At 42.8% G+C, this 27992-nt stretch overlaps 1 protein-coding gene across 2 annotated transcripts; it reads right to left on the reverse strand.

Moving 5' to 3' along the window:
• Nucleotides 1-27697, reverse strand: LOC134794853 (prolyl 3-hydroxylase sudestada1). 2 transcript variants are annotated; one of them, XM_063766654.1, is made up of 9 exons: nucleotides 27384-27697; nucleotides 26723-26901; nucleotides 25917-26204; nucleotides 25068-25247; nucleotides 23955-24113; nucleotides 23407-23535; nucleotides 22707-22860; nucleotides 20597-20814; nucleotides 1-2683 (listed from the first exon to the last, which is right to left on the reverse strand). In XM_063766654.1, exons 1-9 carry the CDS (start codon nucleotides 27619-27621, stop codon nucleotides 2393-2395), a joined length of 1836 nt encoding a protein of 611 aa, XP_063622724.1. In that variant the 5' UTR covers nucleotides 27622-27697; the 3' UTR covers nucleotides 1-2392. The 2 variants fall into 2 exon arrangements, with proteins under 2 accessions (XP_063622724.1, XP_063622723.1); XM_063766653.1 differs by having other exon boundaries at nucleotides 26723-26904.
• Between the last annotated feature and the right edge of the window lie 295 nt (nucleotides 27698-27992).

A 27992-nucleotide genomic window follows, 5' to 3' on the forward strand; every position in this document is an offset into this window, starting at 1 on the left:
TTAGTACAAAGAAACTTGGGCGAGAAAACAACAACAACAAAACAACATCTTCGGTTATTGCGATAGTTATTCACGAAATAAAACTATGTAAACGGATTATATAGAGTAAATAATAAACTGCACTTTGTATTGACAGAGATGAATATATCTATTCCTCAGTCACGTGTTGAACTCGATCGCTGTAAAGGGTTCGAAACTTCGGGATGTATTTTAAATTTATCATACGCGTTAAATTTACAGTCCGTTTATATAGTATTGTTTCATTAGAACAGTTGCTCATATATTTCCATGTGTTTGGCCTAGAGTTACCCTGCCAAAGGCATATTCAAAAGATAAATGGGGCCCTTTTCCGCCTTTTCACATGTGAACTCATAAGCCACAAGTGATGAACACATTCTTACATACACACGTACATACATACAAACCACAGCTCTGCCTACCAAACTTGACGTTCGCTCTTTAGTCAGAATAACAACCATTTTTAAACATAAGCGTATAGTTAATTGATTTTAACAGCAACTGTTAACTAAAGTGGACCTTATCTCGTTGCAATAAGGTCAGTTAAAATGAAAGTGGACGATCGCTCAAACTCATTTAATTTGAAGTTTTTAACCATAACCATAGAGAAATATACTCTGCCAAACCTACTTTGTCAGTGTAAAAAGGCGAATTCAAATTTTCTAAAACTTTTCACGCCTATATTTTTTAACTTTGCCGCCTTTAACTACTGACGGAAATGGCTTGCCAAACTATAAGTGAGCTTAGAGTGCTCACTATACCAGATATTAAGTTTTCTCGAACACTGGATTGGAATAAGTAATGATGGAATACAACGGGATACAAATACAACAGAATACAATAAAACGGGTCTTCTGGAATTCTTGAGTGTATTTTATAATACATGCTCCGCCATATGTATTTAATGCAAAGATAAAAAAGCGTTTTTTTTTTTCATTATCTTATAATGGTCAATTGGCCACATTGGTAGAATATTAATTCAGTACTGATAACACAATTAACATAAAGGTGACATTACAATAATATAAAATTGTGTTTAAAAATTCCATGTAAGTAGTTTTATTTTATTAAATATAATGTGCGCAGTACGAGACCAAGTTCATTATACAGACTAAAAAGTTTCGCGATGCATGTTTCATTTCAATATAAGTACTGAGATAAAATGTGAGCGAATCTCAAACTAAAGCATATCAAACACGGATTTTTCGGCGACCAAAGTTCGATTTCAGTTTCAGCATAACAATCATGTTTCGGCAAAAAATTCGGTCTCGGTCGGACACTACTTTTAATGCGTAAAATCTATACGAGTGTAAAGAAATATTTACTGTATCGTAGGTCTTTGGCATGTCAACTAATGACCAGACCAGAACCACAAACTCAACAAAACTGTATTAAAACTAACTCATTGCATCTCGCTACTATTTACAATAAGGGCTAGTTCACACTAGGTCACCTACAAATTGTAGTATAAACCCAGTGTATACAGCCATAAGGCCGCTTAAGACCGCAGCCACCACATAATATATTTTCATCTCTTTTGTGAAAAACAAAAATTACATACCAATTAGAAATTAAATTTATTCCTAAAGAATAATAAGTTATCTGTTCTCATGTCTCGGTAAAGAGATGAAAATATGTTTTGCAAATTTCCTTACAATTAAATAGTAGATCCATCTAACTATAAACGCACTCGCTCGCTCGTGTACTAGTTACTTTCAACCCTTAATAACAATCTACACTGTATTACAAAAATACGCACACCTATTTTCTCTGTGTATGAAAGACTAGCCAAACTAACCGCGACCGTCACATCACAGGTATCCTTTTCTAATTAGGACAGTGCGAGTGAGATGACAAGCCGCGGACAGTCGATGCAAAATAAATTGGTAACTTTTGAATGTTACATAATAATGAAACTCTCTTGGTGTATGCGAAGATGAATCTTATGCTAATGCGCGTCTTTTACTAATGTCGATGTATAAGATATTAGCGAGAACCGAAGAGACGCAAATCCAACAATGTTTGCGCTATTTTAAGCCATAAACTATTTGTAATTAGCGGTGTAATCGCGTACTTTTAAAATGGATTCGAGTCCCTCTGGCCATCGCTTACTTAACGTTGAGATGTGACCGTAAGTGGTCGCTAAAAACTGTGAATATTTTGAGTGTGATGAAACTGATGAACAATCCATTGTGAACTTAGACTACATATCGGCGAACGGCTAAAGCGAGCTAATGAAATCATACGTTTTAGACCGGCCAGCTTCGCTTCGTAAACGCCTTAAAAATCGCCCCATCACATTCTACCCCTAAAGTCAACCGATAACAAGACACCTACGCCTCTCCCGCACGCGGAGACAGTCATAACACGTTCGTCACTCCCTATACGTACACGTAAGTATGAAGAAATGATCCGAGGGCGCCATAGTCATCTTGCTGAGGTATTTAGTGAAGCCGGCGGCGCCGGCGTCGCAGTAGACCAAGCTGAGCGCGTTGGAGACGGGCGGGACGGTGACTAGGGCCGCGTCGGGCTCCGCGCCCGGCGCGGGGTGCTCCTCGGGTGCGAGGTAGGTGGTGTGCGCGCCGCACACGGGCCGCGCCGGCAGCGCGAGGTACAGCACCGCCTCGAGGCGCGGCGACGCGTACTGCGAGCGCGGCGGCAGCAGCTGTGGACAGATGGCTCATTACATTTGTTGTTGAACCTCGAAGCTTGCCGAGTGGCCCGAGTGAGGTACACCAGCAAAACTATAAGCTGAGCGCCCCCGCATACAGTTTTGCCGACTGTACATAATAGATTTAAAAAACTTGTTTAATAACTTAATTAGTGACCTATTGTTCAATTCTTTTCTACGCAAAAACAGTTCTATCGACGCCCCGCTCCTGCTAGTCTGCCACCTGTATACAATTCTAAACGCATCAATTATTCGCGGAAACACTTCCAAATCCTCCAATTATCTTAACTGATTACGAAACTGTTGCGGCGGCGGCGAGTGATTTGACGCCGTCATCAGCCGGATGGGGTGCTGTAGTCACCATTTACAGTTAGGTCCGCCGGGAACCACTCTGTAGCTCCAGTGTTTCATATTAAGTGAGCGCAAAATCAGTGCATCTTGAGTGCTCGAGGGGGAGGGAGTCCGCGAGCCCCCCGCAACAGTCCCCCAGACCGCGAGCTCCCAGGGCACAGAACACCGCCTCTAGAAACCTAATACCTTGTATAGAACTTAACTTGTATAGATCACATATTATCAAATTTATCGCGAGTTAAAATTCAGACATTCGAGCTAGGATTGTCAGACCATAATGCCCAGACTATACATATAACTGTTAAGAAAATATATAAACATAGGAAATTACATATATTTAAAAGAGACTATAGCGAAGAAAACTTATCTAAATTTGTCCATTGTATGGAAAATGTATGTTACGAAGATGTTTATAATAGGCCAGACACAAACAGTGCGTTTGATGAATTTCATAGTCTTTTGATTTTGTTTCACTCAATATGCTTTCCTGTTGTTAAAGCAGTAGTAACTACTAAACCTATGCAGGCAAAATGGATTACAAAAAGCCTTAAAACATGCTCCAAACGGAAGCGCTTGCTATATCTCAGATCCCGTATGAATCCGAGTGACGAAAATAAGCTAGCCTATAGATCGTATACTAAAACATTGCGCAGATACGTTAAATCAGCGCAGAAAGCGAGCAACCATAATTACATATACAAAGCGAAAAATACCTGTCGAGCTACATGGAATTTAATAAATAAAAAGGTTGGGAACATTAAACAATCTAACCATATTAAACATATTTTAAACAACGGAAAGGTTATATCTAATCCAAATGATATTGCGAATATATTCAACGAATATTATATACATGTATCAAATAATTTTCATACAAACTATAAAGCATCAATGGGGGAATTAAATCGCTATCCGGCCTCGATGTTTTGTTATCCCACGACCCCATTAGAAATATATAAAATAATAATGAAGCTCAAAAATACGAACTCATCTGGCTATGATGAAATAAATTCTAAAATTCTGAAGCTTTGCTCGCATTCAATATCTGAACCTCTGGCGTATATTGTAAACCTTTCGATAGAAGAAGGTATTTTCCCAAATAGTCTCAAAAAATCAACCATCAAACCTTTATACAAAAAAGGTAAGAAAAATGATGTTGCCAACTACAGGCCAATCGCACTGGTTCCTGTTCTTTCTAAAATTTTTGAAAAGGTGATGGCGGAGAGACTTACCGATTTCGCGAATAAACACTCTCTCTTACATCAAAACCAACATGGTTTTAGAAAGAACAAGTCAACGTCGACAGCTGCATTTTCACTGATAAAAAATGGTTTCGATAGTGTGGATAGAGGGCAACCTGTAAGCGTTCTATTCCTGGATATGTCCAGGGCCTTCGATCTAGTATCACACAAAAAGCTCTTAGATAAATTGAATCTTTACGGTGTGAGAGGTAATGTAAATCACTGGCTGGAATCATATCTGAATCACAGAACGCAATGTACTGAAATTGTGAAACAGGAAGGGAACACCTTAGTTAACTATAAGTCTAGCTATATATGTAATCATTTTGGCGTCCCGCAGGGGGGGGTTCTCTCTCCGTTATTGTTCTGTTTTTTATATTAATGATCTCCCTAAAGTAACGTCTCATCCGGCTGTATTATTTGCAGACGATACGTCTATTGTCATACCATGCACAGATGAAAATAACTACGAGCAAGAAATTAATCAAACATTACATATGACGATACAGTGGTTAGAAAGTAATAACTTATCAATAAATATAACTAAAACTAAACACATACAATTTCTTTCTCGTAGAGGGAAGGCTAAAATACTAGACATTAATTTTAAGGGGGACCCTGTTGATCAAGAAAAAAGTGTCAAATTCTTGGGAATCCATTTAGATGAATTAGGCGATTTTAAAACTCATGTGGAACAGGTTTGTAAGAAATTAAATAAATTCATTTTCCCACTACGAAGACTACGTGAAACTGTATCGCGAGAGGCGGCACTTGTAGCATACCATGGGTACATCATGTCTATTCTTCGTTATGGTTTGATCATATGGGGAAACTCCACTGATATGACAAAAGCATTTGTCAAACAGAAGAAATGTGTAAGAGCAATATTTTCACTAAAGCCTCTTGACTCGTGTAAACCGGTCTTTAAGCGCTACAAGCTTTTGTTTCTACCCTCTCTATATATTTATGAGATTGCCGTATTTGTCCATACAAACAAGCAATACTTTAATGATAATGTTGATGTTATAACATACAACAATCGGATGTCAAGGCAAAAAAACCTATTGAATGTACCTAAAGCACGCCTGAAACAAACAACTCGCACGCCTTATTTTATGTGTGTTAAAATATTTAATAAAATTCCTAGCGATGTCAAAAATCTTCCTTTTACGCAATTCAAGAAAAAATTGCATATATGGCTATGTGAATTATGTATTTACTCTATAAGCGAGTTTTTAAATGCTAAGTTTAGTAATAGGAGCTAGTTGTAGTTTAATGTAAGCATTTACATTTATTTTAGTAATAAGGCATCTTTATTTTGTGTGACTTCCAGCCACGAAATCTAGATTTTATATTTGCATGCTTAATTAAGTAGAGTATGGTGGACTATATAACTAATATTGTAACAACTTATTGTAACCCATATTCCGCAAATAAACAATCATTCATTCATTCATTCATTCATTCAATATTGGCCATTTTGTTCCCGACGCAAATCACCAAACTGTGAGGTGCGGGAGGGGTGCTCACGGCGTTGCGATTGGTCGATCCAAACATGGCGCACTGACACGTGCAAGCGTAGGGATGGGACATGTTCATTATAGGTAGTGGGTACTGCTACCAGTGATACCGAAATTTATTGTGGTAAAATTGTTACCAATTTAGTATACTTAGAGTAAACTTACTGTTACGGCAATACCTAAAGCGCATAGAAACAGGCGGCGGCCCGTGACCTTCAGCCTGGCTCGCGCCTAGCGACCCGCGCGCTCATCCCCGGCTGCGATGCACCTACCACGAGTACCATGACGTCACACACATGTCATCGCGTCATGTTACCAGCGACCAATGAGAGGCATACATCAGATATGTCGTGATCGGCAGCCAATGGTGTAGCGGCTCGTCATCCCTTCGCGCACCAATGAAGACAGAGGATGACACTTACAATTGGATCTCTCTCATCGAACTACCACGTAGACTATACCTATCTTCACTTTTGCTCATTTTTAATGTAAATTTAATTAAGTAAAAAATAATGTAAAATCCCGAATTAAATGTAGTTAATTCGAAGAACCTGCTGCCTTCGTCATTTCATCAACCTGCCATCCACATCAGCGCAAATCCTGGCCATCAGCCCCAACTTATGTCTATACGCGCAGACATAAAATTTGGACCTTCGAGCCGGATATCAACCAGCCTTGGATCCACGGATTGGGTGTGAGAACGCATCGGCAGAGTGCTGTAAAGACCAGAGTCATCGGCAGCGGTGAAGATCTTCGGTGAGACGTGCCAGCTTACCTTTCCTACCTTTCCCTTTTACGCTTGCGTCATACCGTGCTTTTCTCAATTCCAGTGCTTGTGCTTTCGTTGTGACCCTATCGCACGTCGTCGAGTCGACCTTCGCATAAGTCTGCAAGCAGCCCGCGTCAGCTTTACTGCTAGCTGCCTTGCTGTGCTCGACCTTGGTGGTGATTGCAACTGTGAGTACTTAGCGCCTGCCTTTATTTGATTCGCAAAATGACTGGCAAAGATGATCTTGTGTTTCACGCCGCGTTAGGTCCTAATCAAGACGCGGACTCGGAAACGATAAAGCATTTAAACCGTAGGCGAGGTTCCGTAAAATGTAGGCTAACTAATTTCAAAAAGTTTGTAAAAACATTTGAGGGTTTAAATTTGTCCGATGCCCAGCGCACAGAGCTCAATTTACGCATGCAGGGAGCTCAGGGTATTTTCGACGATTTTACTGAAATTCATAATCAGTTAGAAGGTTTAATTCCCGATATCGAAATGGACGCACTTTTTGAAACCAGAGAGGTGTTTGAAAGCGAATATTACGCGATTTTAGCTCAGGCACAATGTATGGTGAAATGCTCGGAGAAAGCTAACGAGCCTAAAGTGCAAGCTTCTAATAATTTGACGCAAACAGTGCGGCTCCCCGTCATTTCTTTGCCTACTTTCGACGGATCTTATGAACACTGGTTACAATTCCGTGACACATTTTCGTCCCTAGTGCACAACTTGCAAGAAATAACCAGCATTCAAAAGTTCCATTATTTAAAATCATCGCTCAAGGGTAATGCGCTTCTTGTTATCGATTCGCTTGAGTTTTCGGCAGATAATTACGCGATTGCTTGGGAATTGCTACTTAACCGGTATGACAATAGTAGATTGCTAGTACACAATCACGTAAAGGCATTATTTTCCATACAATCGCTTAACAAAGAATCGCCGGCACTGTTAAGAAAGTTGTTAGATACAGTTTTAAAGAATTTACGCGCTTTAAAAATGCTCGGTGAACCCACAGAAAGTTGGGACACACTAATTATTTATTTAGTTGTCTCTAAATTAGATTCCACTACCGAACGTGAGTGGGAGCAATATAAAAGCACTTTATTACCAGTGTCGAACGAAAACAAAACCGCGCTTAAATTCATTCGCGACCGCGCCGATATGTTAGAAACCTTATTGGTTACGCACAGTCGGTCTAGCTCAAATAGCACTTATCCGCAGCATGATGCTAAAAAATCATACACTCATAACACGAACACGGCTCCAAAGGTTCACTGCAATGTCGTTACCGAAAAGTCCGTGGACAAATCTCACTCCAAACAAACACCTAACAAAAAATTATGCATTATGTGCAACGGTAAACATCCTTTGTACTCGTGTCAAGCATTTATTGATTTAAGTTTGCAAGATAAATTAAAGTTAGTTCGCGATAAATGTTTGTGTGAGAATTGTTTACGAACAGGGCATGCGCCCAGTGAATGCCGATATGGCCCGTGTAGGAAGTGTAACAAAAAACACAATTCCATAATTCACGAGGACGAGAAGGAAGGTGCCAGTGACAAGCGCTCCGTAGCATTGCTGGCAACTGACAACGCATCCAGGTCGCCCTCCTCCTCCTCCTCGATCGCTGATAATAATATCGCACACGCACAACACGTATTGCAGGTATCGAACGCACACATAGACGAAGACTTATACGCGCGATTGTCTTCGAAGCGTCCTGTAATTTTAGCAACCGCCATTGTCGAAATTCGAGATAGTTACGGTAATTATCATAAAACGCGAGTGATTCTCGATAATGGGAGCGAAGGTTGTCTAATTACCGAAGCGTTGTTTAACAAATTAAATCCGCCATCTATACAGTCCACAGAAGAACTAAATGGTATCATGAATTTAGCTACACATAGTTCGCGAGTATGTGAAATAAAAATAAATTCACTTGTTACCGATTTTAAAACGCGATTACAATGTCGAGTTTTACCGCAGTTAACCTCGTCATTGCCTACGTTTCCGAGCAAACGTAATCAATACCGCATTCCAGACAACGTACGTCTGTCAGATCCTAACTTTTATGAAAGTCAGCCTGTTGAGGTACTTATAGGAGCTGACCTATTCTGGGAGCTCCTCGAAGGGATAGTTGAGATAAAGCGCTTAATAAACGGATCATTCTTAGTAAATACTAAGCTAGGATGGATCGTCTCGGGTCCTGTCTCCTCTAATACGCGCAATACCAAACCTATTAATTGTAATTTTATGCAATCTATTGACGCGCCATCATTAGACAATCAATTACGTAGGTTTTGGGAAATAGAGGAGGTGCAGGTAAACAACAAATCGCACGATTCGCGCAGCGAAGAGGAGATTGCATGCGAAGACCATTTTGTCAAAACGACCACCCGTCTCGAGGATGGTAGGTTTTGCGTGCAACTTCCTCTCAAAGAACCTCCCGAATCTCTCGGTGACTCATTCGCGCAAGCAAAAAGACGCTTTATGTCGCTGGAAAAACGTCTCAATCGCGATCCAGTATATAAAGGCATGTACAGCGATTTTATAAAGGAGTATCTCGCGTTAGGTCATATGAAACGAGTATATACCTACGGAACCCCTAATTACTTTCTGGCCCACCACGGAATTTATCGTGCACATGCACAAAAAACACGACTTAGAATTGTTTACGACGCTAGCGCCCCCACGACCAGTGGCAAATCGTTGAACGACATACAATGCGTAGGCGCACCTATTCAAGGCGATTTGATTTCCATATTGCTAAGATTCCGCGAAAATAGGTTTGTTGCGTGCGCTGACATCGAAAAGCATTATAGACAAGTCCTAATTGACGAATCTCAACGCGACTTACAACTTATTTTATGGCGCGATAATCCAAGCGACGACCTTGAAATATATCAGCTGAGCACCGTTACATACGGCACGGCGGCCGCTGCCTTCCTCAGTTGCAGGTGTCTAAAACAATTGGCGCTGGAATGTACAGATCCCGAAGTAGCTAGGGGGCTATTCATAAATTACGTCATTTCAAATTAGGGGGGGGGGGGTAGGGACATCGGATGACGGTAACATGAAGTACGAGGAAATGGGGTCATTTGAAGCATGATTTTTGGATGATTATAGGGGGGGGGGGGGGTCCAAAATCGTCAAAAATCGATGACGTAATTTATGGACAGCCCCTAGGACGATTAGAGACGATTTTTACGTAGACGATTTCATCTCTGGATCGTCTACAATTCCCGAATTGCTACGAATTTGTGATGAAACCGCGAAAGTTTTAAGTTCTGGTTGCTTCCCATTACGAAAATGGGTTTTTAACTTCGACTGTACCGACCAACGTTATAATGATAATACGACGTCAAAAGAATTATCATTAGGCGAACACGCGCATAGTAAGACTTAGGTCTCGGTTGGTACAACAAAAGTGACGAACTGTTCTATCATACGCGACACGAGCCAAGTCTTAAACCTGTCACGAAACGCATAATATTATCCACGGCGTCACAGGTTTTCGATCCGCTCGGATTATTAAGTCCAATGATAATTATCGCCAAATGTTTATTACGACGGCTGTTTTTATTAAAGGTTGATTGGGACGCAGCGGTTCCCGATGACGTCACGCAAGCCTGGCACCGCTTCGTAAACAACCTGGCTATTTTACCTAGCATTCGCATACCACGTCATGTTATGTGCAATGACCCTATATGTACAGATTTGCATATATTTTCAGACGCAAGCCAATTAGCGTATGGCACTTGCGCCTATTTACGAACGATTGATAATAAATCAGCTGTTACCGTCCGGTTGCTATGCTCGAAAAGTAAAGTGGCCCCAATTTCGCCTCCTTTGAGTACGCCTCGACTGGAGCTGTCTGCGTGCTTATTGGGCGCTAGATTATACAATAAAATAAAAGAATCGTTCCGCGCAAAATTCAACCAAGTAATATTTCATACCGATTCAACCATAGCATTAAGTTGGCTCCGAATGCAGCCTAATTTACTAAAACCTTTCGTTCAAAATAGGGTTGCGCAAATCCACGAAATCACGAAGGATCATTCGTGGCATCACGTTAGCGGCAAGTGCAACCCGGCCGATTTGGTTTCCAGGGGAGTACAGTTGGACGCGCTTCGCACCTCCAACCTCTGGTGGAGCGGCCCCGACTTCCTTCACGACATTCATTATAATGCTCAGACCGTAGATCCCTCATTGTTGCCAGACGAGTCCCAGATACCCGAACGTAAAACTAACCCTATGACTAGTCTGGTATGCAACGACAATAATAACAATAACTTCTTTACATTCGACAGGTTCTCTCAGTTCAACCGTATGCAGCGCGCAGCCGCATATGTACTTCGCTTCATTCATAACTCGCGCAATAAAAATGCACGTCGTACCGGTGCGCTCACTGTAGATGAACTGAGGGAATCTGAGATACTGCTCTCGCGCTTATCGCAATTGGAATCATTATCCGATGTTCACAACGCATTGACAAAGAACAAATGTATCGCAAAGGGTTTCTTAACCAAATTAAATTTGTTCATTGACAATAATAATCTAATTAGAGTCGGAGGACGACTTACAAATTCGTCGAGGTTTGATTACGATAAGAAACACCCGATATTGCTTTCTAGTAAGCACCATTTTACTATTTTATTGTTCCGATATGAACATAAAAGATTATTGCACGCGGGCCCACAGCATATATTATTCTCGCTTCGCGAGTCCTGGTGGCCCATAAGCGGTAGGAATCTCGCTAGGAAAGTGGTTCACAGCTGTGTTGTTTGCGTTCGTTTTAAAGGTAAAACGCTAACTCCTATCATGGGTAATTTACCTTCAGAGCGATTAGAACCCGGGTTTGCGTTTGTCAATTGCGCTGTGGACTATGGAGGTCCATTCTATATTTTAAACCGTAAAGGTCGGGGAGCCACAACTGTTAAGGCGTATTTATGTATATTTATATGCTTTGCTACACGCGCAGTTCACTTGGAGTTGGTTACCGATCTCTCTTCTGAAGCTTACCTACTGGCGTTGAAAAGGTTCATTTCGCGTCGTGGTAAACCTTCAAAAATATTTTCAGACAACGGACGGAACTTTGTAGGTCTTATGAATGATTTTTCAAAGTTTTTAAAATCATGTTCAGGCGAAATAAAAGAATACGCGAACTCGCATAAAATTGAATTTATTATGACGCCACCTTATGCTAGTCATTTTGCCGGTCTGGTCGAGGCTGGTGTTAAGAGTTGCAAGCATCACTTGCGACGTGTGATAGGTGACGTTAAGCTAACTTACGAACATTTTAGCACGATTTTGACCCAATGCGAAGCTATCCTGAATTCCAGGCCCTTAAGTCCTTTGTCCTCAGACCCGCAAGACTACACCCCTTTAACCCCTGCTCATTTCCTGGTTGGACGTCCGCTGACAGCTCCTGCGTGCGCTGACCTCAACGACGCTCCCGTGCACCGTCTGTCACGATACCAGCGAGTGGAGCAAATGCGACAACATTTCTGGGCTAGGTGGTCGAAGGAGTTCATATCCGAGCTGCAGGTCAGGACTAAGTGGACGCGCAATATGGACGACCTAAAGGTGGACACCCTCGTCTTGATCAAGGAGGACCATGCTCCGCCCCTCAAATGGAGCTTAGGGCGAATCACCAAGACTTTCCCGGGCAAAGACGGCGTCTCCCGAGTAGCCGATATCCGCACATCCCGCGGCACTGTACGCCGAGCTTTTTCGAAAATCTGCCCGCTACCTACGCATGATGACTAACTTCACCGTCTCATCTTCACATTGGAAGTTGACTCTTCCAAGGCCGGGAGCTTATGTTACGGCAATACCTAAAGCGCATAGAAACAGGCGGCGGCCCGTGACCTTCAGCCTGGCTCGCGCCTAGCGACCCGCGCGCTCATCCCCGGCTGCGATGCACCTACCACGAGTACCATGACGTCACACACATGTCATCGCGTCATGTTACCAGCGACCAATGAGAGGCATACATCAGATATGTCGTGATCGGCAGCCAATGGTGTAGCGGCTCGTCATCCCTTCGCGCACCAATGAAGACAGAGGATGACACTTACAATTGGATCTCTCTCATCGAACTACCACGTAGACTATACCTATCTTCACTTTTGCTCATTTTTAATGTAAATTTAATTAAGTAAAAAATAATGTAAAATCCCGAATTAAATGTAGTTAATTCGAAGAACCTGCTGCCTTCGTCATTTCATCAACCTGCCATCCACATCAGCGCAAATCCTGGCCATCAGCCCCAACTTATGTCTATACGCGCAGACATAAAATTTGGACCTTCGAGCCGGATATCAACCAGCCTTGGATCCACGGATTGGGTGTGAGAACGCATCGGCAGAGTGCTGTAAAGACCAGAGTCATCGGCAGCGGTGAAGATCTTCGGTGAGACGTGCCAGCTTACCTTTCCTACCTTTCCCTTTTACGCTTGCGTCATACCGTGCTTTTCTCAATTCCAGTGCTTGTGCTTTCGTTGTGACCCTATCGCACGTCGTCGAGTCGACCTTCGCATAAGTCTGCAAGCAGCCCGCGTCAGCTTTACTGCTAGCTGCCTTGCTGTGCTCGACCTTGGTGGTGATTGCAACTGTGAGTACTTAGCGCCTGCCTTTATTTGATTCGCAAAATGACTGGCAAAGATGATCTTGTGTTTCACGCCGCGTTAGGTCCTAATCAAGACGCGGACTCGGAAACGATAAAGCATTTAAACCGTAGGCGAGGTTCCGTAAAATGTAGGCTAACTAATTTCAAAAAGTTTGTAAAAACATTTGAGGGTTTAAATTTGTCCGATGCCCAGCGCACAGAGCTCAATTTACGCATGCAGGGAGCTCAGGGTATTTTCGACGATTTTACTGAAATTCATAATCAGTTAGAAGGTTTAATTCCCGATATCGAAATGGACGCACTTTTTGAAACCAGAGAGGTGTTTGAAAGCGAATATTACGCGATTTTAGCTCAGGCACAATGTATGGTGAAATGCTCGGAGAAAGCTAACGAGCCTAAAGTGCAAGCTTCTAATAATTTGACGCAAACAGTGCGGCTCCCCGTCATTTCTTTGCCTACTTTCGACGGATCTTATGAACACTGGTTACAATTCCGTGACACATTTTCGTCCCTAGTGCACAACTTGCAAGAAATAACCAGCATTCAAAAGTTCCATTATTTAAAATCATCGCTCAAGGGTAATGCGCTTCTTGTTATCGATTCGCTTGAGTTTTCGGCAGATAATTACGCGATTGCTTGGGAATTGCTACTTAACCGGTATGACAATAGTAGATTGCTAGTACACAATCACGTAAAGGCATTATTTTCCATACAATCGCTTAACAAAGAATCGCCGGCACTGTTAAGAAAGTTGTTAGATACAGTTTTAAAGAATTTACGCGCTTTAAAAATGCTCGGTGAACCCACAGAAAGTTGGGACACACTAATTATTTATTTAGTTGTCTCTAAATTAGATTCCACTACCGAACGTGAGTGGGAGCAATATAAAAGCACTTTATTACCAGTGTCGAACGAAAACAAAACCGCGCTTAAATTCATTCGCGACCGCGCCGATATGTTAGAAACCTTATTGGTTACGCACAGTCGGTCTAGCTCAAATAGCACTTATCCGCAGCATGATGCTAAAAAATCATACACTCATAACACGAACACGGCTCCAAAGGTTCACTGCAATGTCGTTACCGAAAAGTCCGTGGACAAATCTCACTCCAAACAAACACCTAACAAAAAATTATGCATTATGTGCAACGGTAAACATCCTTTGTACTCGTGTCAAGCATTTATTGATTTAAGTTTGCAAGATAAATTAAAGTTAGTTCGCGATAAATGTTTGTGTGAGAATTGTTTACGAACAGGGCATGCGCCCAGTGAATGCCGATATGGCCCGTGTAGGAAGTGTAACAAAAAACACAATTCCATAATTCACGAGGACGAGAAGGAAGGTGCCAGTGACAAGCGCTCCGTAGCATTGCTGGCAACTGACAACGCATCCAGGTCGCCCTCCTCCTCCTCCTCGATCGCTGATAATAATATCGCACACGCACAACACGTATTGCAGGTATCGAACGCACACATAGACGAAGACTTATACGCGCGATTGTCTTCGAAGCGTCCTGTAATTTTAGCAACCGCCATTGTCGAAATTCGAGATAGTTACGGTAATTATCATAAAACGCGAGTGATTCTCGATAATGGGAGCGAAGGTTGTCTAATTACCGAAGCGTTGTTTAACAAATTAAATCCGCCATCTATACAGTCCACAGAAGAACTAAATGGTATCATGAATTTAGCTACACATAGTTCGCGAGTATGTGAAATAAAAATAAATTCACTTGTTACCGATTTTAAAACGCGATTACAATGTCGAGTTTTACCGCAGTTAACCTCGTCATTGCCTACGTTTCCGAGCAAACGTAATCAATACCGCATTCCAGACAACGTACGTCTGTCAGATCCTAACTTTTATGAAAGTCAGCCTGTTGAGGTACTTATAGGAGCTGACCTATTCTGGGAGCTCCTCGAAGGGATAGTTGAGATAAAGCGCTTAATAAACGGATCATTCTTAGTAAATACTAAGCTAGGATGGATCGTCTCGGGTCCTGTCTCCTCTAATACGCGCAATACCAAACCTATTAATTGTAATTTTATGCAATCTATTGACGCGCCATCATTAGACAATCAATTACGTAGGTTTTGGGAAATAGAGGAGGTGCAGGTAAACAACAAATCGCACGATTCGCGCAGCGAAGAGGAGATTGCATGCGAAGACCATTTTGTCAAAACGACCACCCGTCTCGAGGATGGTAGGTTTTGCGTGCAACTTCCTCTCAAAGAACCTCCCGAATCTCTCGGTGACTCATTCGCGCAAGCAAAAAGACGCTTTATGTCGCTGGAAAAACGTCTCAATCGCGATCCAGTATATAAAGGCATGTACAGCGATTTTATAAAGGAGTATCTCGCGTTAGGTCATATGAAACGAGTATATACCTACGGAACCCCTAATTACTTTCTGGCCCACCACGGAATTTATCGTGCACATGCACAAAAAACACGACTTAGAATTGTTTACGACGCTAGCGCCCCCACGACCAGTGGCAAATCGTTGAACGACATACAATGCGTAGGCGCACCTATTCAAGGCGATTTGATTTCCATATTGCTAAGATTCCGCGAAAATAGGTTTGTTGCGTGCGCTGACATCGAAAAGCATTATAGACAAGTCCTAATTGACGAATCTCAACGCGACTTACAACTTATTTTATGGCGCGATAATCCAAGCGACGACCTTGAAATATATCAGCTGAGCACCGTTACATACGGCACGGCGGCCGCTGCCTTCCTCAGTTGCAGGTGTCTAAAACAATTGGCGCTGGAATGTACAGATCCCGAAGTAGCTAGGGGGCTATTCATAAATTACGTCATTTCAAATTAGGGGGGGGGGGGGTCTGGACATCGGATGACGGTAACATGAAGTACGAGGAAATGGGGTCATTTGAAGCATGATTTTTGGATGATTATAGGGGGGGGGGGGGGTCCAAAATCGTCAAAAATCGATGACGTAATTTATGGACAGCCCCTAGGACGATTAGAGACGATTTTTACGTAGACGATTTCATCTCTGGATCGTCTACAATTCCCGAATTGCTACGAATTTGTGATGAAACCGCGAAAGTTTTAAGTTCTGGTTGCTTCCCATTACGAAAATGGGTTTTTAACTTCGACTGTACCGACCAACGTTATAATGATAATACGACGTCAAAAGAATTATCATTAGGCGAACACGCGCATAGTAAGACTTAGGTCTCGGTTGGTACAACAAAAGTGACGAACTGTTCTATCATACGCGACACGAGCCAAGTCTTAAACCTGTCACGAAACGCATAATATTATCCACGGCGTCACAGGTTTTCGATCCGCTCGGATTATTAAGTCCAATGATAATTATCGCCAAATGTTTATTACGACGGCTGTTTTTATTAAAGGTTGATTGGGACGCAGCGGTTCCCGATGACGTCACGCAAGCCTGGCACCGCTTCGTAAACAACCTGGCTATTTTACCTAGCATTCGCATACCACGTCATGTTATGTGCAATGACCCTATATGTACAGATTTGCATATATTTTCAGACGCAAGCCAATTAGCGTATGGCACTTGCGCCTATTTACGAACGATTGATAATAAATCAGCTGTTACCGTCCGGTTGCTATGCTCGAAAAGTAAAGTGGCCCCAATTTCGCCTCCTTTGAGTACGCCTCGACTGGAGCTGTCTGCGTGCTTATTGGGCGCTAGATTATACAATAAAATAAAAGAATCGTTCCGCGCAAAATTCAACCAAGTAATATTTCATACCGATTCAACCATAGCATTAAGTTGGCTCCGAATGCAGCCTAATTTACTAAAACCTTTCGTTCAAAATAGGGTTGCGCAAATCCACGAAATCACGAAGGATCATTCGTGGCATCACGTTAGCGGCAAGTGCAACCCGGCCGATTTGGTTTCCAGGGGAGTACAGTTGGACGCGCTTCGCACCTCCAACCTCTGGTGGAGCGGCCCCGACTTCCTTCACGACATTAATTATAATGCTCAGACCGTAGATCCCTCATTGTTGCCAGACGAGTCCCAGATACCCGAACGTAAAACTAACCCTATGACTAGTCTGGTATGCAACGACAATAATAACAATAACTTCTTTACATTCGACAGGTTCTCTCAGTTCAACCGTATGCAGCGCGCAGCCGCATATGTACTTCGCTTCATTCATAACTCGCGCAATAAAAATGCACGTCGTACCGGTGCGCTCACTGTAGATGAACTGAGGGAATCTGAGATACTGCTCTCGCGCTTATCGCAATTGGAATCATTATCCGATGTTCACAACGCATTGACAAAGAACAAATGTATCGCAAAGGGTTTCTTAACCAAATTAAATTTGTTCATTGACAATAATAATCTAATTAGAGTCGGAGGACGACTTACAAATTCGTCGAGGTTTGATTACGATAAGAAACACCCGATATTGCTTTCTAGTAAGCACCATTTTACTATTTTATTGTTCCGATATGAACATAAAAGATTATTGCACGCGGGCCCACAGCATATATTATTCTCGCTTCGCGAGTCCTGGTGGCCCATAAGCGGTAGGAATCTCGCTAGGAAAGTGGTTCACAGCTGTGTTGTTTGCGTTCGTTTTAAAGGTAAAACGCTAACTCCTATCATGGGTAATTTACCTTCAGAGCGATTAGAACCCGGGTTTGCGTTTGTCAATTGCGCTGTGGACTATGGAGGTCCATTCTATATTTTAAACCGTAAAGGTCGGGGAGCCACAACTGTTAAGGCGTATTTATGTATATTTATATGCTTTGCTACACGCGCAGTTCACTTGGAGTTGGTTACCGATCTCTCTTCTGAAGCTTACCTACTGGCGTTGAAAAGGTTCATTTCGCGTCGTGGTAAACCTTCAAAAATATTTTCAGACAACGGACGGAACTTTGTAGGTCTTATGAATGATTTTTCAAAGTTTTTAAAATCATGTTCAGGCGAAATAAAAGAATACGCGAACTCGCATAAAATTGAATTTATTATGACGCCACCTTATGCTAGTCATTTTGCCGGTCTGGTCGAGGCTGGTGTTAAGAGTTGCAAGCATCACTTGCGACGTGTGATAGGTGACGTTAAGCTAACTTACGAACATTTTAGCACGATTTTGACCCAATGCGAAGCTATCCTGAATTCCAGGCCCTTAAGTCCTTTGTCCTCAGACCCGCAAGACTACACCCCTTTAACCCCTGCTCATTTCCTGGTTGGACGTCCGCTGACAGCTCCTGCGTGCGCTGACCTCAACGACGCTCCCGTGCACCGTCTGTCACGATACCAGCGAGTGGAGCAAATGCGACAACATTTCTGGGCTAGGTGGTCGAAGGAGTTCATATCCGAGCTGCAGGTCAGGACTAAGTGGACGCGCAATATGGACGACCTAAAGGTGGACACCCTCGTCTTGATCAAGGAGGACCATGCTCCGCCCCTCAAATGGAGCTTAGGGCGAATCACCAAGACTTTCCCGGGCAAAGACGGCGTCTCCCGAGTAGCCGATATCCGCACATCCCGCGGCACTGTACGCCGAGCTTTTTCGAAAATCTGCCCGCTACCTACGCATGATGACTAACTTCACCGTCTCATCTTCACATTGGAAGTTGACTCTTCCAAGGCCGGGAGCTTATGTTACGGCAATACCTAAAGCGCATAGAAACAGGCGGCGGCCCGTGACCTTCAGCCTGGCTCGCGCCTAGCGACCCGCGCGCTCATCCCCGGCTGCGATGCACCTACCACGAGTACCATGACGTCACACACATGTCATCGCGTCATGTTACCAGCGACCAATGAGAGGCATACATCAGATATGTCGTGATCGGCAGCCAATGGTGTAGCGGCTCGTCATCCCTTCGCGCACCAATGAAGACAGAGGATGACACTTACAATTGGATCTCTCTCATCGAACTACCACGTAGACTATACCTATCTTCACTTTTGCTCATTTTTAATGTAAATTTAATTAAGTAAAAAATAATGTAAAATCCCGAATTAAATGTAGTTAATTCGAAGAACCTGCTGCCTTCGTCATTTCATCAACCTGCCATCCACATCAGCGCAAATCCTGGCCATCAGCCCCAACTTATGTCTATACGCGCAGACACTTACTTAATAATTATATTGATTAATTTAATATTTCATTAAGCAATTTAACAATGTAAGTACCTGAAATTTTTACATAACATACATATTAGGGCATTTCTGTTTAAAGTACCCAGAACATGAATTTTAAAGTTTAGATTTTTTATATTATTTCCACTCAGAATCGCAATCTCTTTCGATACGAGAAAAAAGTGTCGCCAAAATCTCATACAATTATTTTCTTTTGTCAACATAAGTCTATCACAAACCAACACCGAGTTCCCTCGCACTTTTTTGGAGTTCATCATCAGGTCCATCTCGTGACATGAGACCTAACTGCTCACCTAGAGGATTCTAAAAACCCATACAACATATGTCTATCACAAACCAACACCGAGTTCCTTCGCACTTCTTTGGAGTTCATCATCAGGTCCATCTCGTGACATAAGACCTAACTGCTCACCTAGAGGATTCTAAAAAAACCCATACAAGATATGTCTATCACAAACCAACACCGAGTTCCCTCGCACTTCTTTGAAGTTCATCATCAGGTCCATCTCGTGACATGCGGCCTAACTGCTCCGCTGGCCTAGAGGATTCTAAAAAACTTACACAACATATTACCTATATATTATGTCTAAAATGGTACAATACGGTATGACGAAGCACGAAGTTTCCGCAACTGAAAAACCATCATCGTCACATCACTAGTCGAAAGGGAAAGGGATAGCGCATTGCATTTTCAAGTTGACGAAAAGGGACGGACATACTTCGCCTCTGCTTACTGACCAGTATAAAATGAACCCCGCGGACAAGAAACATTATTCAATGAAATAATTAATTTGACTTTCCTGTGGGATATTATTCCATCTGTTTCGTAAGTAGGTCTTAGATGACTTGCCACACCATTTTACGCTACAATATCCCATGATTTCCCAATGAATTCAATAGTTTACGATTTATTTTCTTAGACTCGTGCACACTGCTAACAGGTCGTAACCTTGGGCGCAACTGATCAGAGCGGCGCGCGAACAATCTTATATTGACCTATACACCATACGGGCGGTGACCGCGAGTCGTCCTATAAGCTCGGTCTATAGGGGTTGGTCTGTGTCCCAGGGTATATCTACAGAAAGAACATCCAGTAACTTACAATTAGGTCCACCGGGAACCACTCTGTAGCTCCAGTGTTTCATATTAAATGAGCGCGAAATCAGTTCACTCGGGTAGTAGACGGAACCACACGTTGCCGGACGCCATCTTGGGTGCTCGAGGGGGAGGGAGTCCGCTCCCAGGGTATATCTACAGAAAGAGCATCCAGTAACTTACAGTAAAGTCCCCCGGAGACCATTTCTGCAGCTCAAGCCTCTCATACTTAGTGAGTGTGAGATCTGTGCAGTCGTGGAGGAGACGGAACCACGCATTGCCGGACGCCATCTTGAGCAGCTGCCGGATGGGGTGCTCGAGGGGCAGGGAGTCCTCCCACAGCGGGGGGAGGCGGAGGTAGCGCCGCTCGTTGCCCGGGCCCGCGCGCTCCCAGGGTAGGTCTACAGGATATATTACAAGGCTTAAAAGTTCCCTTTCGTGTGTGGGTGAGTTATTAAAATCGCTGATTAAAGGCTTGGCCACACACAGAGCGCGACGCAGCGCCGCGTCCGCGCCGCGTGATGCCGACGCGAAGCCTGGTCAAACAGGGCGCGCGCCGATCGCGCCGGCCTCACGCTCTCAACACGCCCTCAAGGCGCGCGTGAACGCGGCGCGGCCGCGCGGGAACGCGGCGCACCGCTCGCTGCCTACGTCCGATCCTACTGACGTGACCTTGCGCGACGCGGCGGGCCGCCGCGTTCGCTCGGCGCAGCGCTGCGCACGCGCCGCGCGGACGCAATGGGCCGCGCGGCGCGGGGCGCGACAGAAGCGGGGCGTGATACCGGCGGGACGCAGTCTGTTTGACGTCGGTAACCTGTTAGCATGTGCCGCGGTCGCGCGGCGTGGACGCGGCGCTGCGTCGCGCTCTGTATGTGGCCAAGCCTTTAAACCCATGGTATAATAATATACTCCGCCTGGTACTCCATTCCGAGATTCGCGTATGACCTAACTGACACGCGCCTACGTCATCATGCTGTTTACAGGTTCTCAAACTTTGAAATGTGGGAGAATTTTAACCAACGGTGAAAATTATTTTAACGGCATTAATTTTAAGTTATTCATGTAGAAACATAGTAAAATAAAACATATCTAATGTATTAAATTAAACTTTATTTATCTATACAAGACAAACGTTTGAAAAACTAATTCACAGTTAATCAATAAACGGTGTTCGACACTTTAAGCAATTTTCGTTTTAATTTCTTAGGGGGGCTGCTTGCGTTAACAAGCAAACATAGAACATACAATTTTATCATTAATAGTAATTATTGTCGATAATTACGTATACATACCATTTTTACATATTGTTTTCAGTCCACAATAGCGAAGCCATTCATTGGCTACGGATTCATTATTCGGAAACGTATAAAATCTGATTATACTGCCCTTTTTACTCCTACTCTTACAGTTCCGAATAGAACAGCCAACCATTTTCGTAACAAAACATTAATTACCAAGCTTACGATGTGAAAAGTTTGGAAAACTCTGCGACTGCTGACACTGAGCGAGACGGAAATAACAATTAACACGCGTTCGACAAGGATGACGGTCAGGGCATGAAGTTATCTAGATCCGAATTGTCAAATGTCCTCAGCGCTATCCTGTGTTGCCAGTAGTATAAACAGAATTACCCGAAAGTCTGAAATTTCTTTCGTGAATCGGAAGATATTGCTAACGAGTAATTAAAAATGACGTGTTATTGTAAAATTTAAGCTAAAATACATATAAATGAAAATTATAAAATTATAAAGAAATATTTTAACTTATTAACCATAGGTATAATGTACCCATGTAACATGTTATGTTGAAATAAAGTGGCAATGTTATTGTGACGTAATCGCGTGTCACTCTGGGAATGGAAGACCATGTTTTATTAGACCATGATTTAAACCCTAGTTGTGTCTTAGAAGTCTTAGAACAAACATAAAACAAAATATTTAAAATAAAAATGCAAAACATGATTGAAAATAGTCTGTAGGGTCGACAGACGAAAGGTTAATAAGACAACGTAGACACTTTATCAAGGTCTATCTTTGCTGGATTTACAAGCTATAAAGGCGTGGAATACGTCACTTATATTCAAGAATATCACTCACACACTAAGATCATTAGCGCTAATGAGCTTAGATAAACCTAGCTTAAAACATTGACAGCGTACACCGTAACAAGTACAGCTTATAAAGACAAACACCTACTGCACATTCAAAGAGCCTCTTAACGCTAAGAAAAGACTAATACAAATGACAAGAACAGGAAAGAGCTACATAAACCCCTACCTGGCAAGTGCCCCTACCTGGTTGTCGTAATGCCTCCAGTAAGCTTGTGTAGAAGTCTATTTGCAGCAGGTCCCGCAGAGACACTTCGGAGCGACGCTCCATTTGCGCCTGAATGGCGGCGCGAGAGCGCGGCGTCATGTACGTCGCTTCCACCATGGATTGCATCACCACCTGCACATGCATAGGGTTTGACAAAGCTAATTTAGAATTTAAAATAAAATATTCGTGTTGGCATTGAAAAATTACGTTACGGAATAAAATCATCCGTGGACGTGCTGTATAGTACCACACAACCAATCCCCAAATAGCCAAAAAAATGGCTGTCATTAAGAGGGGACATAAAGCCAGGAAACCAGAAAAGAACAGTAACAATTCAATATAAAAACTACAATTTTGCGTTACCCCCTCTTCGTTGCAGAATATGGATAAGGATTGAAATAGGCGCGATATTGCGTTTGCAGTCCTTCTCTAACCTTATTTTTTTATCATTCTCTCGACGCTACGATAAGGTCGATAAGTAAAATCGTTACCCGAAATTAAGTTAACCGCATAGGGCTGATTTAGACGGCGCGTGAACTCGCATGCGATTTTAATTACATTGCGGACTGTCGGTTACGTCCAATTCAACCGACCAATCAAAAACCGCAATGCAATGAAACTCAGCATGCGAGTTCTCGCATCGTCTAAATGAGCCCTAACACAAAGACGTGTATTTACCGGGTCGCCGTGCGGGCGGTGCTGGTCCGGCGCGGCGGGCTCGGGCGCCGCGGGCGGCTCGCCGGCGCGGCCGTGGAACCAGCCGTTGATGGACAGCCGAGGCAGCTCCAGCGACAACACCTCGCCCACCTACACAAGGGGGAATACTGTATCTTGCTGCGTCACACGGTAGACGATGCTCATAGGATGGCACGGCTCTATTTCCATTCGTAATATGTACATCTCTTGCGGTATGTACTCGTAAGGTATAAGTTACGCGACGCAAGCGATGTGTTACGCAAGGAGCCGAAGGCGTACCGCGTACACGACCGGTGTGGCCTGGCCTTTAACATTTTCAGAAAAAAAATGCTCCACAAGAAAATTCTTAAGTACACCTGCTTTATATTTTGCCTGTGCTTTATAATTATATGAAAGGCCTTCGATTTTAGATTTGAAAATACTTTCATTTCGCGCTACGGATTTAGATTCGCAGTCGGAGTTGTCCTGTCCTTCCTCTCCGGAGGGACCTGTGTAGATATGTATACTGAGGACATGAAGGACATATTTACCTGATGGAAGGTCTCGGGGCCAACTTGGAAGAAGGCCAGCATATTGTTGGCAGGAAGAACCGACCGCGCCACGTCCGTGGGGCGGCCCTCCTCGTCGCGCGCTAATAACTCTAGGGCTCCGCCCATGTGCGCGCTCCAACCTGTGTCGTTATCCACGTCCTGAGGACATTCAAGTTTTATTATGATATTTGAGATTGAAAAATTTTATCTCTTATTACAATATGGTACATGCAAATGCAAGAAAACGCCTAGATAGATAGATAGATAGATAAAATATTTATTCAACCACAACTTACATGCTTGTGACACAATAAATAACAAGAGACAAAATAAGAAAAAGGCAACATACAATTTGACACTAGTACTAGTAGCAGTACTATTACATAAGTAGAGGGTCATGTGTTGTGGTAAAGAATAGGCGCTGACTCAGCATAAATACTGCGGAGGCCGCAGCGCTGATCTTCCGTCAGAACCTTAGCGATCAACTACATATTTTCTTTTTCTTGTGCAAGAAACGCACCCGTATCGACGTACCGATATGCAGATATTTTCATAGTTATAGATAGTTGTAAGACTAGTTAGCCCTCAGGTCCCCTGGTTTGACAAAAAGCTTAGCAGGAAACAGGTAGTATCACTCCTCAGACTTCGTTCCGGGCACATTCCGTCAAACAAATTCAAGCACCTGATGAAACTAGCGGCTTCACCAAATTGCCAAGAGTGCGATAAAATAGAAGATGTTCACCATGTGTTGATGGAATGTGTCCGTAATGAGGCGCTGAGGAATGACATGACATTTATTAAATCTACCAACATAGGTAGTTGCAACATCGTCCTGGCATCGCCACTATCAGACGAGGCCAGGTTGATGTGCAAACTTTACTTATATGTGATGTAGTGGTGTAGGTAATACTTCACTACTACATCATTATTACTATTAGATCTCATTACGGGGGTGACATTGTCACTGCGTGACAAAACCCCTTAAAAAAAAAGGATTAAAAAAAAAAAAGACTAGTTAGAGGTGCTTACACCATCAAATATAAGTATGTTTAAGTAACACGTGATAAACGTTTCGACCCTACGGTGGAATATACGACACATAATATTACTGACCACGTGGTCGTCACCGTTTTGATCCCGTTGAGGAGGGCAGGTCCACGGCGCCAGGTACAGTATGAACGCGACGCGCCGGGACCCGAGGAGGTCGTCGTGCACTAACAGGTGGTCCCCCGGACCGTAGAGTGAACAGGACGCCGATACCGATGTTAGTTCGAGACCCGTCACTGCGGATACCTGGTGATTGAAAACATGATCACACAATATTCTGCAAACCACACTTTGGTGCTTCAAGAAGTGTGTGACTTGGAAAATTGGATATGACAAAGAAAAGCAGTAACAAAACCTGCAGATGGTAAAACTAACATTCTGTATAATCAAATAAATTGTATGAACAGTTCCCAAATAACATCTGATCCCACTCAAGCAATTTTGCATGCGGTTTACACATAATCTTTAGATGGAGAATCTTTAGATGGACCACAAAGCACTTTTACCCTAGTGGACTTAGGTATTCCAATTTAAATATTTGATTTTTACTTTACTGACCAATTTACAAAACAATGACACTAATACAGTAATTGTATACATTTCGCGTTTGCGTTAAATCCGGTATATTATACAATTCTAGTCTCGTACTGTAGCCAATCTAGTCTACTTTAACGCCCTGAGAAGGCACTTTCAAAAACTAGTCCTTTAGGGTTATAATCGCCCAAATCTAAAAAAAACCGAAATTTTCGCAGGTTTATCATAAATAAGTCTGCAAAAAAATAGAACTACCGGATTTGACGCAAAAGAGCCAGGTTACAAAATTCGACAAAGTTACTGGATTACACACATTGTATACAATAACTTCTCAGAATCTATTATTAGGCTATGGATCAGAAGGCCTATTGTAAATCTTACCCAGCTCATAACTTCAGTCTTCAGCAGCTCGTGTATGCCTCTAATACTCCGCTGCCACGTGAGGCTGGCCAGGTCTGCAGTCTGGTGGAACTCATACAAGTCCATCTTCTTCCTTGACCAGTCTAGTGTGTTCATATCATCTACGATGTTGTTGATCATGTCCGGGTTGGCCAGCAACCCGTGGAGGAGCCCGAGCCGGAACGGGGAGCAGGTTAGAGTTAGTTCAGGGGTGGACAAGTCTTTCTGCTCCGTCCAGTGGGTTTTGAATTTGTCTATGAGTTCTTGTGACTGAAACAAAGTAGTTTAGTAAAGATATTTATATTCTGTGTGGCAGAAAATAAGAATTGTTTTTCTTAGAATAATGAGATCATGCCTATAATATCTTTTTTTTTTTAATTATGAATGGGCTTACTCTTGGCCACAGACTAGCCTATAACTATTATTTACTTTATTAAACATGTTGAATGTTTGACAGTTTGTTAAGATATTGTGTTTAGAAGTTTTCTACTGATAATGATTATCATATAAGACTTGATATTTGAAGTATTCCACGAGAATGTTGTGTAATACTGTCAAAAAGCCTGAGAAAGCAATATTTGGTCTGGCAATATTTCATAACTTGGCTAACAAGTTGGCAGTGTCTTCTTGAGTGCATCTGATTGAGGTAACTGTCATAAAAGAGAAAAGCATTCCACAAGCATCATTTTTCCAGAATGGCCCATTTTCATAATTTTATACACAAACACAAATTTAATGAATCTAATAGTTAAGGGTTTAAGAAACCTTATTTACAGCAGATTACCCACCTTAATAGTAGGGTTAAGCGTGGGGTCATCCATCCTATGTGCTCTAGGGTTGAGCTGTGCGCACACAAGCCGAGCCGGCGGGGGCTCACTCTCAATGAGAACCGAGTCATCCTCCCAGGCGGACTCGGAGTCTGAGCTGTAGTCCGAGGAGGAGGAGGATGATGATGAGTAGTCTTGGTCTGCTGGAAGGAAATTGAACTATATCATTTTAAGCAATTTTAATTTAACCCATTGAGGTATTTGGGATTTATTTAAAAAAAGAAAGAGTTGGCTAATGGGTAATTGGGTATGCAACAAAGATATATCGAATGACACAACAATTGGATAATGGACAAACAATACACACACTTGACACACTAGAACTGACTATACCTGCAGTTCCTATGGCTATACCAAAGTACACTGGGGTTTCCTACCTCATTTTAACTGATGAGCTAATAATAATATTTTAATTAATAATGACTTCAAGTTTTGAGCATTGTATATGTAAACATTGCAAATTACAACTTTCTTGAAATCGCAAAGACTACAGGTCTGAAGGTGTTAAGCATTCTTTCAATACCAAATGCCTAACGGAATAGCAATAGCAAACACAACATAGGTGTTCGAATTTCCCGCCCAACTTGGCGATACAAAGTGCGGGCTCCTGGGCATCACTCACCGCCGCGGATACGCTTCACCTCGTCGGCCGTGGCCTGGTACGATTTGACGGCACACACGTCCGAGTCATCGCTGTCCGTGTCCGAGATCTCGATTACTGCCGTTGACAACGGGCGCTTGGCGGGCGGCCGCGGGCCCTCCGCCTTCTCTTCGCTGCTGCAGCCGTCGCCGCCCGCCCCATTCGGCACGGCCGCGGAACTCGACGACGGCTCCTCGGTTTCCTTGCTCGGGGAACTCATTTTGGACTACTAACACTACATAATATGAGAAAAACAATTGGAAACCGCAATGACGCGACGCCTAACCTAAAACTTTTGACGGCAAGAATTGTGTTGCCAGGATTTTTTTGATTGTAGCTTGGGTTGGGTTTGAATTATTTGCATCAAAGGCATCAAACCTCCTTGGCATTTAAGATTTCGTTTTTGTGTCAAATATAAATAAATAAAAAATATTTCATGTTTAAAAAAATTATTATTTTTGATGTTTTCTCCTTGCAAACGTCAGTGCAAATTGCGCAATTTTTTACCATGCTTTGAAAATTCTCAAATTATCCTCAACCTTATCATAGCTGTCAATCAAAATCAAAAACATAACCTCGGAGTCGGAAACT

This window comes from Cydia splendana, chromosome 11 (genome assembly GCF_910591565.1).
Source record: "Cydia splendana chromosome 11, ilCydSple1.2, whole genome shotgun sequence".
Lineage (NCBI taxonomy): Eukaryota > Metazoa > Arthropoda > Insecta > Lepidoptera > Tortricidae > Cydia > Cydia splendana.

What these genes read in the sequence shown, in the direction of transcription:
- LOC134794853 (XM_063766653.1), bottom strand. Translation starts at nt 27,621, where the DNA reads ATGAGTTCCCCGAGCAAGGAAACCGAGGAGCCGTCGTCGAGTTCCGCG. An exon ending in AAAACGGTGACGACCACGTG is followed by an intron (nt 24,114 to 25,067) that starts GTCAGTAATATT and finishes GAATGTCCTCAG; the next exon opens with GACGTGGATAACGACACAGG. An exon ending in GCCCCGAGACCTTCCATCAG is followed by an intron (nt 23,536 to 23,954) that starts GTAAATATGTCC and finishes CCCCTTGTGTAG; the next exon opens with GTGGGCGAGGTGTTGTCGCT.